Source organism: Pristis pectinata, chromosome 2, assembly GCF_009764475.1.
Source record: "Pristis pectinata isolate sPriPec2 chromosome 2, sPriPec2.1.pri, whole genome shotgun sequence".
NCBI lineage: Eukaryota > Metazoa > Chordata > Chondrichthyes > Rhinopristiformes > Pristidae > Pristis > Pristis pectinata.
Genome location: NC_067406.1, coordinates 115,583,537 through 115,597,068, shown reverse-complemented (window position 1 = coordinate 115,597,068; position 13,532 = coordinate 115,583,537). Strand labels below are relative to the sequence as shown.

At 38.0% G+C, this 13,532-nt stretch overlaps 2 protein-coding genes across 4 annotated transcripts in view; one reads left to right on the top strand and one right to left on the bottom strand.

Moving 5' to 3' along the window:
• Positions 1–13,532, top strand: part of idua (alpha-L-iduronidase) — a 166,572-nt gene that overhangs the window by 9,257 nt on the left and 143,783 nt on the right. For both annotated transcript variants that reach the window (XM_052010427.1, XM_052010428.1), the window contains exon 2: positions 4,298–4,438. In XM_052010427.1, coding sequence (XP_051866387.1) covers positions 4,298–4,438 — 141 coding nt within the window. The remainder of the gene's footprint in view (positions 1–4,297; positions 4,439–13,532) is intronic.
• Positions 7,905–13,532, bottom strand: part of LOC127567471 (sulfate transporter-like) — a 51,283-nt gene continuing 45,655 nt past the window's right edge. For both annotated transcript variants that reach the window (XM_052010425.1, XM_052010426.1), the window contains exon 3: positions 7,905–10,581. In XM_052010425.1, coding sequence (XP_051866385.1) covers positions 9,055–10,581 — 1,527 coding nt within the window. In that variant the 3' untranslated portion in view covers positions 7,905–9,054. The remainder of the gene's footprint in view (positions 10,582–13,532) is intronic.

Sequence of the window (13,532 nt, the reverse complement as noted above, 5' to 3'; positions counted from 1 at the left end):
CCAATACCAGAGGGCATGCATTTAACATGAGAGGGTAGGTTCAGAACAGACATGAGGGGTACATTTTTTACTCAGAGTGGTGGATGCCTGGAATGTGTTGTCTGATAGGGTGGTGGAGGCAAATTCATTGGGGGCTTTTAAGAGGGGCTTAGATGGGCACATGAATGAGAGGAAATAGAGGGATATGAGCATTCTGTAGGTAGGAGGGATTAGCTATGTTGGCACAACATTGTAGGCCGAAGGGCCTCTTCTGTGCTGTACTGTTCTATGATTAGGGAGAGTCAGTATTGTTTTCTGAGGGGGAAATCCTGTCTCACTAATTTGATTGAGATTTTTGAGGAGGTAACAAAGGAGATTGAGGAAGCAGGGTGGTAGGTGTTGTCTATATAGACCTCAGTAAGATATTTGACAAGGTTCCACATGGTAGACCCATCCAGAAGGTTAAGGCACATCCGAGGAGATCTGGCTAATTGGATCCAAAATTGCCTTGGTGATAGGAGCTGAGGGTAGTGGTGGAAGGATGGTTTTCTTATTGGAAGTCTAGTGGTGTATCGTAGGGATTGGTGCTGGGATCTTTGCTGTTTGTGATATAAACAACTTGGATGTGAATGTAGGAGGTATGATTAGTAAATCTGCAAATGACACGAGGATTGATGATGTTGTGGATAGTGAGGAACATATTCTAAGACTACAGAAGCGTGTAGATCAGTTAGAAAGTTGGGAGGAGCATTAGCAGATGGAATTTAATTGCAGCAAGTACAAGGTGATACACTTTGGGAAGTCAGAATGGGGTAGGGTATGGTAGGGCATTATGCCTCCATGTCCATAGTTCCTTGAAATTTACAACATATGTCAATAGTTTGGTAAAGACCTATGGTATATGGCATGCTTAACTTCATGGGTCAGTGCACACAGTAGAATATAAGAACTGCAACTTTACCAAACACTGGTTAGACTGCACTTGGAGTATGTGTGCCATTCAGGTCATCACACTGTAGGAGGGATGTGATTGCACTGAAGAGATGCAGAAGAGGTTCACCAGGATGCTTGAAGGACTTTAATTATGGGGAGAGATTGGATAGGCTGGGCTTGTTTCCCCTGCAGCACAGGAGGCTGAGGGGGTGACCTAATAGAATTATATAAGATTGTGAGGGGCATTGATAAGATAGATAGTCAAGTTCTTTTTCCCATGGTAGGGGTATCAAAAACAAGGCATAGGTTTAAGGTGAGAGGAAGGAGTTTTAAAGAGGATATGAGGGGTAGGTTTTTTTACATAGAGAATGGTTGATATCTGGAATGCACTGCCAGCAGAGGTGGTGGAATCAGATACAATTACTGATTTAAGAGGCATTTAAGTTTAAGATGCATTTAGACAGACACTTGAATAAGCAGGGCATAGAAGGATACTGACCTAGTGCAAGCAAATGGGATCAGTGTAGATGAGTAAAAAGGTCAGCATGGACGTGGTGAGCCAAAGGGCCTGTTTTTGTGCTGCATGACTTTATGACTCTGAGATGACAGGAGTGGACAAATACTGGAAGATTATCTATTAGAGATGTACACTGAAACATTGTCATCTTCCACAAAATTCCATCTCACTAGTAAAACATCTAATGCAGTGATTAGATCATCTCCCTCTGTATGTTACCACTTTATGGCATTATAAAATAGCCAGAGTTCCTGTTATGCTGAAACCTGATCAGAATCTTCATTTGTTATTTTAACTTAAAGCAAGCCATCAATCATCTTTTTACTTTTGCCAGTTGAGATTTCTCTCCACATCTTTCTCCAGGTGTTAATTCCTGAACTGGCATGCAGTAACACAGGTAATAAATTACATTCTATAACAAATAAATCAGACAAGATATCACACATAGTTGAATCCCTGCTAGACAGTAAAAAAGGAGTTAAAACATTTAAGAAGGTGGCCATGGTATAACATAAATACCTGCTCCCACCTCACCACTAAATATCTTTGCGAGAAGAATAGTGTGAAAAATCTTTTATTTTTCTGCACTAATGCTACACTCATGCCTCATCTAAATCTTTCAGTGTAATCCGCTATTCCCTTCTCCCTATTATCCCCAAGCCCTTTTTAAAAGCAAGGGTGGGGGGCCAGATTGAGCACAGTCTGGCCTATTTTTGCATTAAAGCACAACTAGCTTTTTTTTTTGCATAAATGTTTCATGTAGTATATATCCTAAGGCATTCTTCCTATGTAAAATGAGTAACTAGATTAGTAAGAGTTCATCTATTTAATGATGTATTTTGGGCATATAATGAAAATCCAATAATCTGCTATCTGACCACTTGGAAATCTTGACTTGCCAGATGATATTTACTGCACACCCCATGCACTCACCAAAGCCCTGGTTCCTATGCTTCCTGTCCACTTTCTGGTGCCCCTGTTCCCACGCTTCCTTCAAACTCACCGGGTTCACCTGAAATACTTCAGTGTGATATCATTTTTTTTAAAAAAGTGAATTAAAATTGTTTTGGAATATAAATGACATAGTTTGGAAAATCTGCTGGTCTGGCATCACCAAAGTCTCAAGCATGTGAGCTTTATTATTTATAGGTGCAGTTATCACCAGGCTAAAGTTTGATGGGACAAAATCTGAGTATGCCACTGCACATCTTTCTCTGTTCAAACCATTCCTCCATGTCAGATCATGTTGGGGCACCTTATGAAGAATTCTTTTGCATGTTGAATCCATAGCACAGGCTGATTTTTTTTTCTGGATTGTGCGGAATCGGTATTTATCCTCCTAATTCAAACCAGCAATGTGTTTTTAGCATCACTGGTTCCATTCAGATTCCCCTCCACTGCTGTGGTAGGTCTCACAGTCAGAAACAAAAGTGAATGTTTTTTTTTCCCTTTTAAATATCTAAACAATTGAAGTCCTTTCTGTTTGTGTTACAAAATTCATTTATCAGCATAAATGTGAAGGTTTCCACAGCCCCAGGAGCTCCAGGGTAGTACACAGTTTTCTTTTTGACTTTGATTTGTTGCTCTGGAGCTCCCATTTCTCCTTTCCTCTATTGATATTTCTTTCTGTGCAGCAAATATGATGTCTCATTCAACATCAAACGCTAATAACACTAAGGGATTTTCAGATAGGTTTTCATCACGTTATGTTTTATTTCCTCTATTTGTTTTTAAATCTTCAGTAATGGTTAAAGTTTTGGCTGTCTGTAACATTATAGGTTACATAGGATATTTAGGACAGAACCTTTTAAGCCCAACCAGCCATTGCCAGTGTTCAGGCTTCACTCTTGCCTCACCCCATCTTATCTCATTTAAATCTACCAGTGTAACCCACTATTCCCTTGTCCCTTGGATGCTTTCATGGCCTCCTTAAATGCATCTACGCTATTCCCTTCAACTATTCCCTTTGGTAACAAGTGCCACAGTCTCGCCACCCTTTGGTTATTTCTTGGTGATCAGCTAGTGATAATCTTATTAAAGGCTTGTAGTTATGCTATTCCCCTCATTTCTGTCAGTATTCACACCATCAAAATCTTTCTTCATTTTAAATATTTATATTGGCTCTCAGCATTCTTTCCTCAAGTGAAGAGAGATTCAGTCTGTTCATCCTTCTTTGTTAGGATTACCTTCACATTTCTGATATTTTACTTGTAAATATTTTCTCAGTTGCCCCTATCCTTTTTATAATATGCTAGGGCGATGCAAGGTGGTCCATTGAGGACAAAGCATTTGAAGATCAAGATCTTAGACCTGGCACAAAACTCATGATCTACTGGACAGCAAGTCCCTACTATTTCAATTCTTTCAATTATATTTTAACACATCAGTTTAATCAAATCTATTTTATATTCAAGGAAATACAAGGTTTGCATAACCAACCTGTGTTCATAATTTAACCTTTGTAACACAGGTATTACTCTGGGGAACCTGCACTACATCCCCTCCAAGGTCAATGTATCCTCCATGATGTCGGTCACCAGAACTGAATGCAGAGTCCTATTGCTTCCTTAAATTCTGACAACACTCAAGACTGCACTTTGGATATTCTTTATTGTTTGAACGTCACTAATTCCTTTAAATTTTGAATGATAATGACGTTTGTTTAGGCTTTCTTTGTGACCTCGAATTCTATTCCATTCTCTTTTTAGAATGTACTAGTCCTTGTTTAAGTCTTGCATGTAACTCTATTTGTGTTTGGATTGCTATGGTCTCTTTTTTTTTAAAAGACACTTCTATCTTTTTGCATTTTTAATTGTTTATGTTGACTAACTTTGCATATTTTTGTTAATCTTTTATACATTGTCACAGCCCCCCTCTGCCACACAACAGAGCAGACCTGTTTGACTTAAGTAAAGACCAAGAACTGAACCTTGCATATGTTGCCTCAGTACCTCACAGTGGCATTGAACAAGTTCGAATTCATTGGCTATTGGAGCTAATTTCAATTCGGTAAGTTTGTGAAGCCATGTCTTTTAATGTTTTTGCACAAATATGCATTAAAAAAAATTCTCAAATAATTTAGTACTTGTTTCTTTAGGTATAATCTACTATTAATCCAGGATTATAAAATATTCTTTTGCATTGGTTACTTTTCCACAAGGTGTGATAAATTTGTTACTGTGACAGATTATTGTCAAAAGCATGAATTAACCATATAAAGGATGATATTAACTCAGAGATTGGTTGGTGGTGAGGAGGTGGTGATAAATGGATTACAGATGTGCAGTCTTTTTCAGCAGTCCCTCAAGATTTTGGATAAGTGTTGGTTCTGAAGTGACTGATAATGCCAACGTGGGAATGTCAGGAGGTTCCTGGCAGGGTGGGTAATTTGTCAAGTAGATTATGCAGGGCCTCTTTGTGCTTCTGATACATGGCTCAAGATTCTCAATAGTATCCCAAATGCTCCTTTGAATAGTCAAGAGCCAGGGATTCTCAAGGGTCAGTGGGGGTGTTGCATTGATGACATCCTTGAATCTTTTTGTCTGTCCATCTGGTAAACTCTTGTATCAGGCATGGAAATGAGGTGGCCCGCTCAGTAGATCTGAGTGTAACTACAGGGGATGTAACCTTGCAGAGAACACTGATGTTGGTGAGTGTAACTACAGGGGATGTAGCCTCAGAGGGGACACTGACATTAGTTTTGCTTATCCTTCCAGTGAATTTAGAGGATTTTTGCTGAGAGCATATGGGCATGGGATGCATACAAGCATGACACCAATGTAGATATAAGCATTGAAATGAACACCTTTGAGGAATTCCAGTCAACAAAGACTGTTATTCTTCTGGGATAATGTCAGGGGAAAGATAAGGGTGGAATAGTCATTGGAGTAAACAAGTATTATCATACACCTGGGTTAAATTAAAAATAGCCTGGATTTTACTGATTAGCACCCATCATTGATTTATGCCAATATCACACACTTACCTGGTGTACATCTTGCTGATCAAGACTGTCATGATTCAGAGAAACACCAGGGCCTTGTGCAATATCATGAAGATAGAGAAGTGGACCAGATCGAACACTCCATGAATGAGCATGCACAGAGGGTATCTGTGGAGAGGCAGTGTTCAAAGATGTACTCTTTGAACTCCATCTTTCAAAGATGGAAGGCCTCCTTCCATTTCTTCTCTATGTGCTTTGGTTTGACAGTATTATTAGATGACATACCATTAGCTCCACATACCTACTGATGGCGTGCCCTAAATTACCAGTGTCAATATGAGTCATTCTATTTATTTGTTTTATGTGTCGTCCTGTTTATTTAACATCCAAAATTGGATGAGCAAAAAAAAAATCTACACCAAATAGGAGGAAAACTGGACCAATTGTTTTGCACACAGTACACAACACAATTATTTGATGCTGAGCCAAACTATTGACAACCTTGGAGTTTGATGCTACTGAGTTTTCGTGCCGATATCAGTTCATTTGCAGTGACTGCTTATTTTCACTTCCTTGATACTGCCCTCCACCTGTCTCAGCTCACTGTGTCTTTGTTGCCACTGGACTTAATTATTCCAATGTTTATCATGCTGGCCACCTGTCTTCTACCAAACGTAAACCAGTTGTCATCAAAATCTCTGCTACCAGTATCTTGTATCATGCCTTTGCATGCTGACTGACACCCACTTCTGCACTGAGAAGTCTTAATTTTAAAAGCTTCATCAAGTACTTTTGTGGTTTCACATGTTCCCCACCTGTCTCACCATCAATTATCAGCTCTCTGCAGCCTTTCATAGCCAGACAAATCTTCCAGATCTCTGCATTCCTGTACTTTCAATCTAACTTGGAGCTACCTAATCTCTGGAATTGCTACCTTAAATTTGTTCCTTTCTACCTCGCTTTTAAGATGCTCCTTAAAACTGACCAAGTCTTTGGTTTTCTTTCCCAATATCACTCTTCGTGGTTGTGTCAAATTTCAGTTTGATAATGCTCCAGTTGAGTGTCTTGAGATCTTGCATTACATTGGAGGTGCATATGTAGATGGATGTTTTCATTGTTGTTGTTGTGGATTAAATTGTAATGGGTATTCCTTTGGATGCTCAATTTATTTAACTAATTCTAAATTGCTGAACCATCAGAAAATGACTACAATTGAGGGTTATTACTCTGCACACTCCAAAATGATAGTCATTAATGCAAACATTGACCCAAGTTCCAAATCCTTTTTTTTAGATTTCACAAACTACTCTAAATTCCTTCCTGTGTTCACGTTCTCCCTTTGCTCCTGTTTCCTCCCACATCTCAAAGACATGTTGATTGGTAGGCTAATTAGTCACTTAAAATTGTCCCTAGTGTATAGGTGAGTGATAGAATCCAGGGGAGTTGATGGGAATATGTGAAGAAAAATATGGATCAGGATTAATGGGTGCTTGGTGGTTGGTGAGGACATGTTGGGCCAAAGAGCCTCTCTCTGTGCTTTATGACACTGACTTCCAGCTGTGTGGTCCATGTTGATCTTTATATCAGTAGTTTTCAAGATGAACATTTTAACTGCTATACACCAAATAGGGTGTTATGTTATTAAACAGTTTAACTTCCACATTTTACTGACATAATTTTATGAATCAACTTCTCTTGCTCAAAATTGTTTACTCTCCAGAAATTCTGACAAGTATTTTAGGTCTAAGAATTCATCTGTGAAGTTAAAGTGCCAACAGCTGTTTCTGTCATGGCCTCACAAAAGCAGACTTCACCGGTGCCCAGAGCTCAAATTGTCGGGTGCTACTATTTGTTGCACACTTTCTTTTTGCACTTTGGGGCATGTAGTCACTTTTGGTTCAATTTTTTTTACTGTGCCGTGGAGCATGCAGAGGAAGACACTGCAAGACGAGGTTGGTGGGCATAGCAGGGACAACAGTTGAAGACTCGATTAGAGTCTGAGGATGATTGTGTTCACCCGAAATCAGAGTCTGGACCTGGAAATGGTAGATGAAGGTGCTTGTTGGAGACATGGACAGATTGAAATCTTTAAATGGGTCTTAGTGGATTGGGTTCCAAAACGTGTTCCTGAAAACCCCTTGAAAATAGCAGAGTTGAGGAGATAATAAAAACGTGGAAGCCTGGTTTTGAAACCGATCAACAATAATCACTTCATGAAACAATGTGACCTAATTTCTGGGCATTGCTGCTAAGTGCCTGACTAATTTATAAATCATAATCACTGGTGATTGGTAACTGTAAGTAACAAATTGAATTTTTGGACTAGGGTTCTTTGATCCAGAACTTCTGTATTTCAGACTGGAAATAAGTCTTTGTTTCATATTGAGGAAGAACATTGCCACAGGACTGAATTTCAAGGCCAGTTTTGTTTCAGATTGGTTAAAATACAAGCTGACCAGTACTTTATTTGAATCAAAAAAATGAGTTTTTGTGATTACAGTTCTTTAATTTGTATTTTATTAGTTGTATGTTTCAAATACAGACGTGAAATCATTTTTTCAATGTATACAGAATTAATAAATGCAACAAATGATATGACAAATGCAGTTTAAAAATATTAATATTTTGCTGACTTTTTCATAATCTCATAGTATTATAGATAAGTGCTGTTTTAATTGTTATACACATTGGAACCCATCACAGTGCTGTAACAATAATTATTTCAGATCATATTTTATACATTAACCCAATTTCCCCAAAAGACACCCTTAAGCAAAGACCACTTTCGTGCAACAGCTGGACTGTAAATAAGCAACAATTTGAGTTTTAATTCAAATTATTCTGTTTTGTAGTTTGTTGTACTATTATTCATTTAGAGACAACTAATTAGCCTTGCTTATGGACACAATTCAGCTTGAAATCCACAACTGCTGACCAGAAAAGTACAGATTGTTTCCAAAATTACCGGTCCATTATATAGCAACAAAGCAATGCTAGAATAGAATAAAAACAAATAAAACACCAGAATTATAAATAATGAATCTTAATTTATTTATATTTCAAGTTGATTGCAGTCTCTGTGCCAGCAATTATTTTAAGTATCTAAATTTTGCATGCTCAGAATTATGTCATTAGAGGGACATGTCCTAAATTATATCTTTTAGAAAAATGTTCATTAAATCTCAGATACTGTTGTTTTTTTTAGCATGTGACAAACAATAGTCTTTATTCATGTTATCACTACTGACAACTCATTTTAAAGTATCTTTAAAAAGTAGCCTTTCATCCTTCTACTCTGAATGTATTTACTCATACCTATTCTTTATGCAATTACTGTCCTCTTTATGTAGAAGAATAATTCTGTCAAGGATCACTGGCCAGCAACCAAGTGCACAAGCCTGATCTTTATTCCCTTCCTTCTTCACCAAGGAACATTAAATGTGTTGTAAAAATTCCTCACTTACCCGTTAAATCAGAGTCAAATCAAAATAAGAATCTTTGCAATCTGCTTGATCACCATGTGTAGTAGATTAACTTTCTGTGCCACAACCAATGGCATATAACATCAGAATTGATTAAAATTTCTAGTGATCCATAGCCTGGATAACAAATCTTTTAAAATTAACACATATTGCTATTTCCATGGTGAATGGTCAATATTTGGCAACAAATACAGAAGTACTTAGAGAGAGGAATTACCTGACTCTGACCACTTGGCTTCAGCATACTGAACAGCTGCATGCACACTATAGAAAAGCATAGTGTCCATCTCCTTACTGTTTTCTCCAAAGTACTCTCCCCTACTCAATGAATCAATCACTGAAGGATTGCATTTGGCCAGGAGGACTCTGATACCAACATCATTATAATCCTTCTGGACCATCTTCATTGTATTAATACCAACAGTATCCAAGAATTGTATGGTGGAACAATCGAGAATAATTGTGTGAAAATTGTAGATTTTAGGAATCAATTCTTTGATGACAACAGGCTGTTCTTGATTGATGTTACCATTGAATGTTTTCCCTGCTTTCTTTTTTTCAATTTGTTTGCTTTCTGCCTTTTTCTGCTTTGCAATTTCCAAAGCAGGATTCAGACCAACCTTCCTCATTAGGCTTTCCAGGAAGTAATCTTTATTGGCATAGTACAGGGCAGCTTCAAAACGAAAGATTTTAATTTGGGGAACAGATGAAAGATTATTATACTCTGCTTGATCTTCATACAGAGTTGAATCCTGCATTCGACCTAACAAAGCTGTCCTGGGTACTTGGGTGCGAATTATGACGCACAGAATTGAAAATGTTACCCCTGTGAAAAGGCCTAGTTCAGTGCTTATTAAAGTTACAGACAGCATTGTGACCCACCAAACCATAGTGTCAATTTTGCTCATTTTCCATAACTTTGGCAGGTCACGAAATTTCATGAGAGCTCCCCTAAGACTGACTATAATGATGCTTGCTAGAACACACTTCTGCAAAGAATAGAATACAGGAGCTAAGAAAAGAAGCAGCATTAATACCAGCACAGCACTGACAAGACTAGAGAGCTGAGTCTGACAACCACTGGAATCTTTAACAAGTGTTTTAACCAGAGTTGCGCTGGAAGCATATGAATGAAAAAATGATTGTATTACATTACAGAATCCAAGAGCGTAAGTCTCTTGATTGGCATGAATTGTGTATCCATGCTTCTTTGCAAACAACTCAGACAGTGAGATTGTGAAGGCAAAGCTGATAATTGCAAGTGTTATAGCATCAATAGCAACTCTTGGTAAAAGATATAAACTTGGAGCCGTGGGAGGTAAGAAACCAGTGGGGATTGGACCAGTAATGCTTGAGCCATACATTTCATTTAGATTTACAAAATGAGATATTATTGTAGCTATAACTACGATAGTCAGTTCCATTGGGAAGGGAAACTTAAGCTTGTCCTTGTATCTTTCTCCTAATTCTTTGGAAGCAATTAGCAAAGGCATGCAAATGGCAGTTGTTATCAGATCACAGAAATTGGTTTTGTGAATGTTCTTAAAAATGTTTATCCAAGTTACAACAACACTACCCGGTCCATGGCTACGTGGCAGTTTTACTCCAATGAGATACTTGACTTGCATTGTTACGATGGTAATTGAGGCACCTGTTGCAAATCCATCCAGCAAGGGCTCAGATAGATACTTGGATACAAATCCAAGGTGGAAAACTGCCATCAGTAACTGGAATAAGAAACATAAGAATGAGAACAATCATAAACATAAAATAAGATACCTGTCCCCAAGAAAACAAAATACTTTTTACTTATTTCACATCTATAAAACTTAATTGTTGATTTAATGGCATCATAAGGAATACTTTGATAACTTAAAAGACATTCAGACAGTTGCATGGATAGGAAAGGTTTAGAAGGGTATGGGCAAATTCAGGCAAATGGGATTAGCTCAGGTAGACAACTTGGTCGGCAGGGACAAATTGTGCTGAAGGGCCTGTTTCTGTGCTGTATAGCTCTGAATCAGTCTGTGACAATGACTCTGTGGCTCATAGTAGTGCCATGGCAAACAGAAATAATATTTTTTTTATCTAAACTTTGTTACATTTGAGTTTTTTGTTGTAAAGAGAGCTTCAGGGACATAATGCTGAAACTTAAAATATTTTGTGTATTCATTCTTGTATTTTTGCAAAGTCATCTCAAAGTGTGAAGTTGCATTGTGGCACTGTGATGCAAAATGTTCTGGCATTGCGGTTTTTTACAAAATTATATTGTGTACACAAGGTTTCTCCACAAGAGTTCTTGGTTTTAAAACAAAATCTCCTTTTAATTGGTAGAAAACATTGCAGCAAGTCAATCTTTCTTTACCAAGTCAGACTAGAGAGAGGATAAAATAGTTTTATTTATGCAGCAAAACCAAGTTCAGTAGTTACCCAGCATGTGAAAAGAGATTAATATCATTTATATAATCCTTTATCCACAATATTTTATGTAACTGACAGATGGGGCTTGATTAAAACAAACAAGAAGAGGTGTTTGATATTCTATAAGGATCCCTTTTAGAAACGAGACTACTAATCATTTTAAATAACTTTTAAATAGTAGGATAGAAACCCTTTGCATCAAGTTTGCCAATGACACAAAAGAATTGCATAAATGTAGGTGGAAGCACTAAATTAAAATGAGGCATTAATAGATGGAGCAAATGGGCATAAATATGGCCAGTGAATTTTACTGTAAGCAAACATGAGGAAGCCACTTCTTAAAAAGTTTGAGTCTGGCTTTTTGGAAGTGAACATGTCGCAGGTGGTAGAAATTTGGAACTCAGTCTGCAAACAGCAATTGATACCAGGCCAGTTGTTAATTTTAAATCCAAGATTGGTTCACATAAAAAATATCAAAGGCTTTGAGTTTATTGGTTGAAAACTCCTAACAATCTCTTCCTCCTCTTCATCTCAAACCACTCCCTGTGCTCTCTTCATCATCCTCCTACATTCTTATCAACAATCCCTCTCTATGTCTGTTCTTTACCTTTTTCTACAGGCTTCTCCTTCCTCCTGATGTCTGCTTCTTCCACTGATCATCTCCCACCACCTCTGCAGTGTATCCTTTCTTTCCTCTCCTCCCCCCAACTCCACATCACTTCTTTCCTTCCCATTCTCTGACTATCTCACAAGCAGGTGGTAGGTATGCAAGATCAAACACCAGTACTTGATCTCACCCTCACCAATCAACCTGTTGTCCATGGATTTGTCCATAAGTTTTGTAGAAGTGTCCATCACTGTTCTTGTGAAGCAAAATTCTCTCTTTACAATGTAGCACATGACACTTCATACAATAGGATAAATTTGGAATACTTTAGCAGCTGTAGCCTCCGCACTCATGAAGTGCCATGGAGTATCAACAGCAACAGAAAATCTGTAACCTCAAGCCCCTACTTAACCCTCAGACTACCATTATCAGGGGAAACACTCATTTAATCAGGAGCGTAGAAGGTCGCATCAAGGGCAACAAGTAAATGGTGCCAAGGAACACACAAGAATGTGTGTATGCTAGGCAGTGAAAGCTACATGCTATAGACACAGCTAAATGATCTCCAAAACCAACAGATCAGATCAAAGCTTTTACCAATCTTCAAACAAGTTAAGAAGAAACACATATTTCAAGAATATCATCTCTTAATGATGATGGAACCCAGCACATGAATGCAGAAGACAAGAGTTTACAACCCTCTTTGGCCAGAGTGCTGGTGGATGATTAGTTTTAACTTCCCTCTGAAATCCCAATCACCCCCAATGCCCAGTCTTCAGCCAGTTTATTTTGTATATTTGTTTTATTGGGCAATGGTTGAGTGTTTGGGCAACAAACAACATCCCAGCACCATTGCTGAATTTGTGGTCCAGATCCAGCCAAACTGTCAAAGTAACACAATACTGGTATCTAACTGACACTAATAACGGGATAAAACCAGTCCAGCTAATTACAGCCCTGTTAGTCTTAAGTCTTTGTCAACAGAATGATGGAAAGCATTAGGGATATTGCTGTCAATCATTAATTAGCCACCAATAACCATTTGTTCATGCAAAGTTTAGATTCTACCTAGATCACTCTTTTCTCATGGACATTTTTATTGAGCCAGTTATCTGATATACACTGCCACATAGCTTCCTGGCTACTATTCTATTGAGTAGTGCAAACAGTATATCATCACAGAAGCCACAAATGGGTAGGAAAACTTCAACTTCCCTCATAGTTTAATTATGTCACATAAATACTGGCAAGTTCAAAGAACCAAAATGAAAATACGTTTAGAAGTGTTTCCTAACTGCACTTCAAAAGTGCTGGCTCTATTTTTTAGACTAGGGAGTTGAGACTAGGAGAATAGGATTATCAGAAATAGTTTCTCTCCAAGTATCTTGTCAATCATCCCTAGTATCTTGAAAACTTCAATCATATTGCCTCGTAACATTCTATATTCCTTTGAATGCTTACTTACTTATTACAACATGCAAGGAGGCCATTTAGCCTATTGGATCCATTTCCAGCTCCCAATATCAGTATGGTGACCAGAACTGTGCAGTCTTCCAGGAATGGTTCAACCAGTGTTGTACCAAGACTTCTCTGTTCTTGTACTCTATGCCCTAGTTAATAAATGCAAGCATCCCCTATGTCTTCTTCACC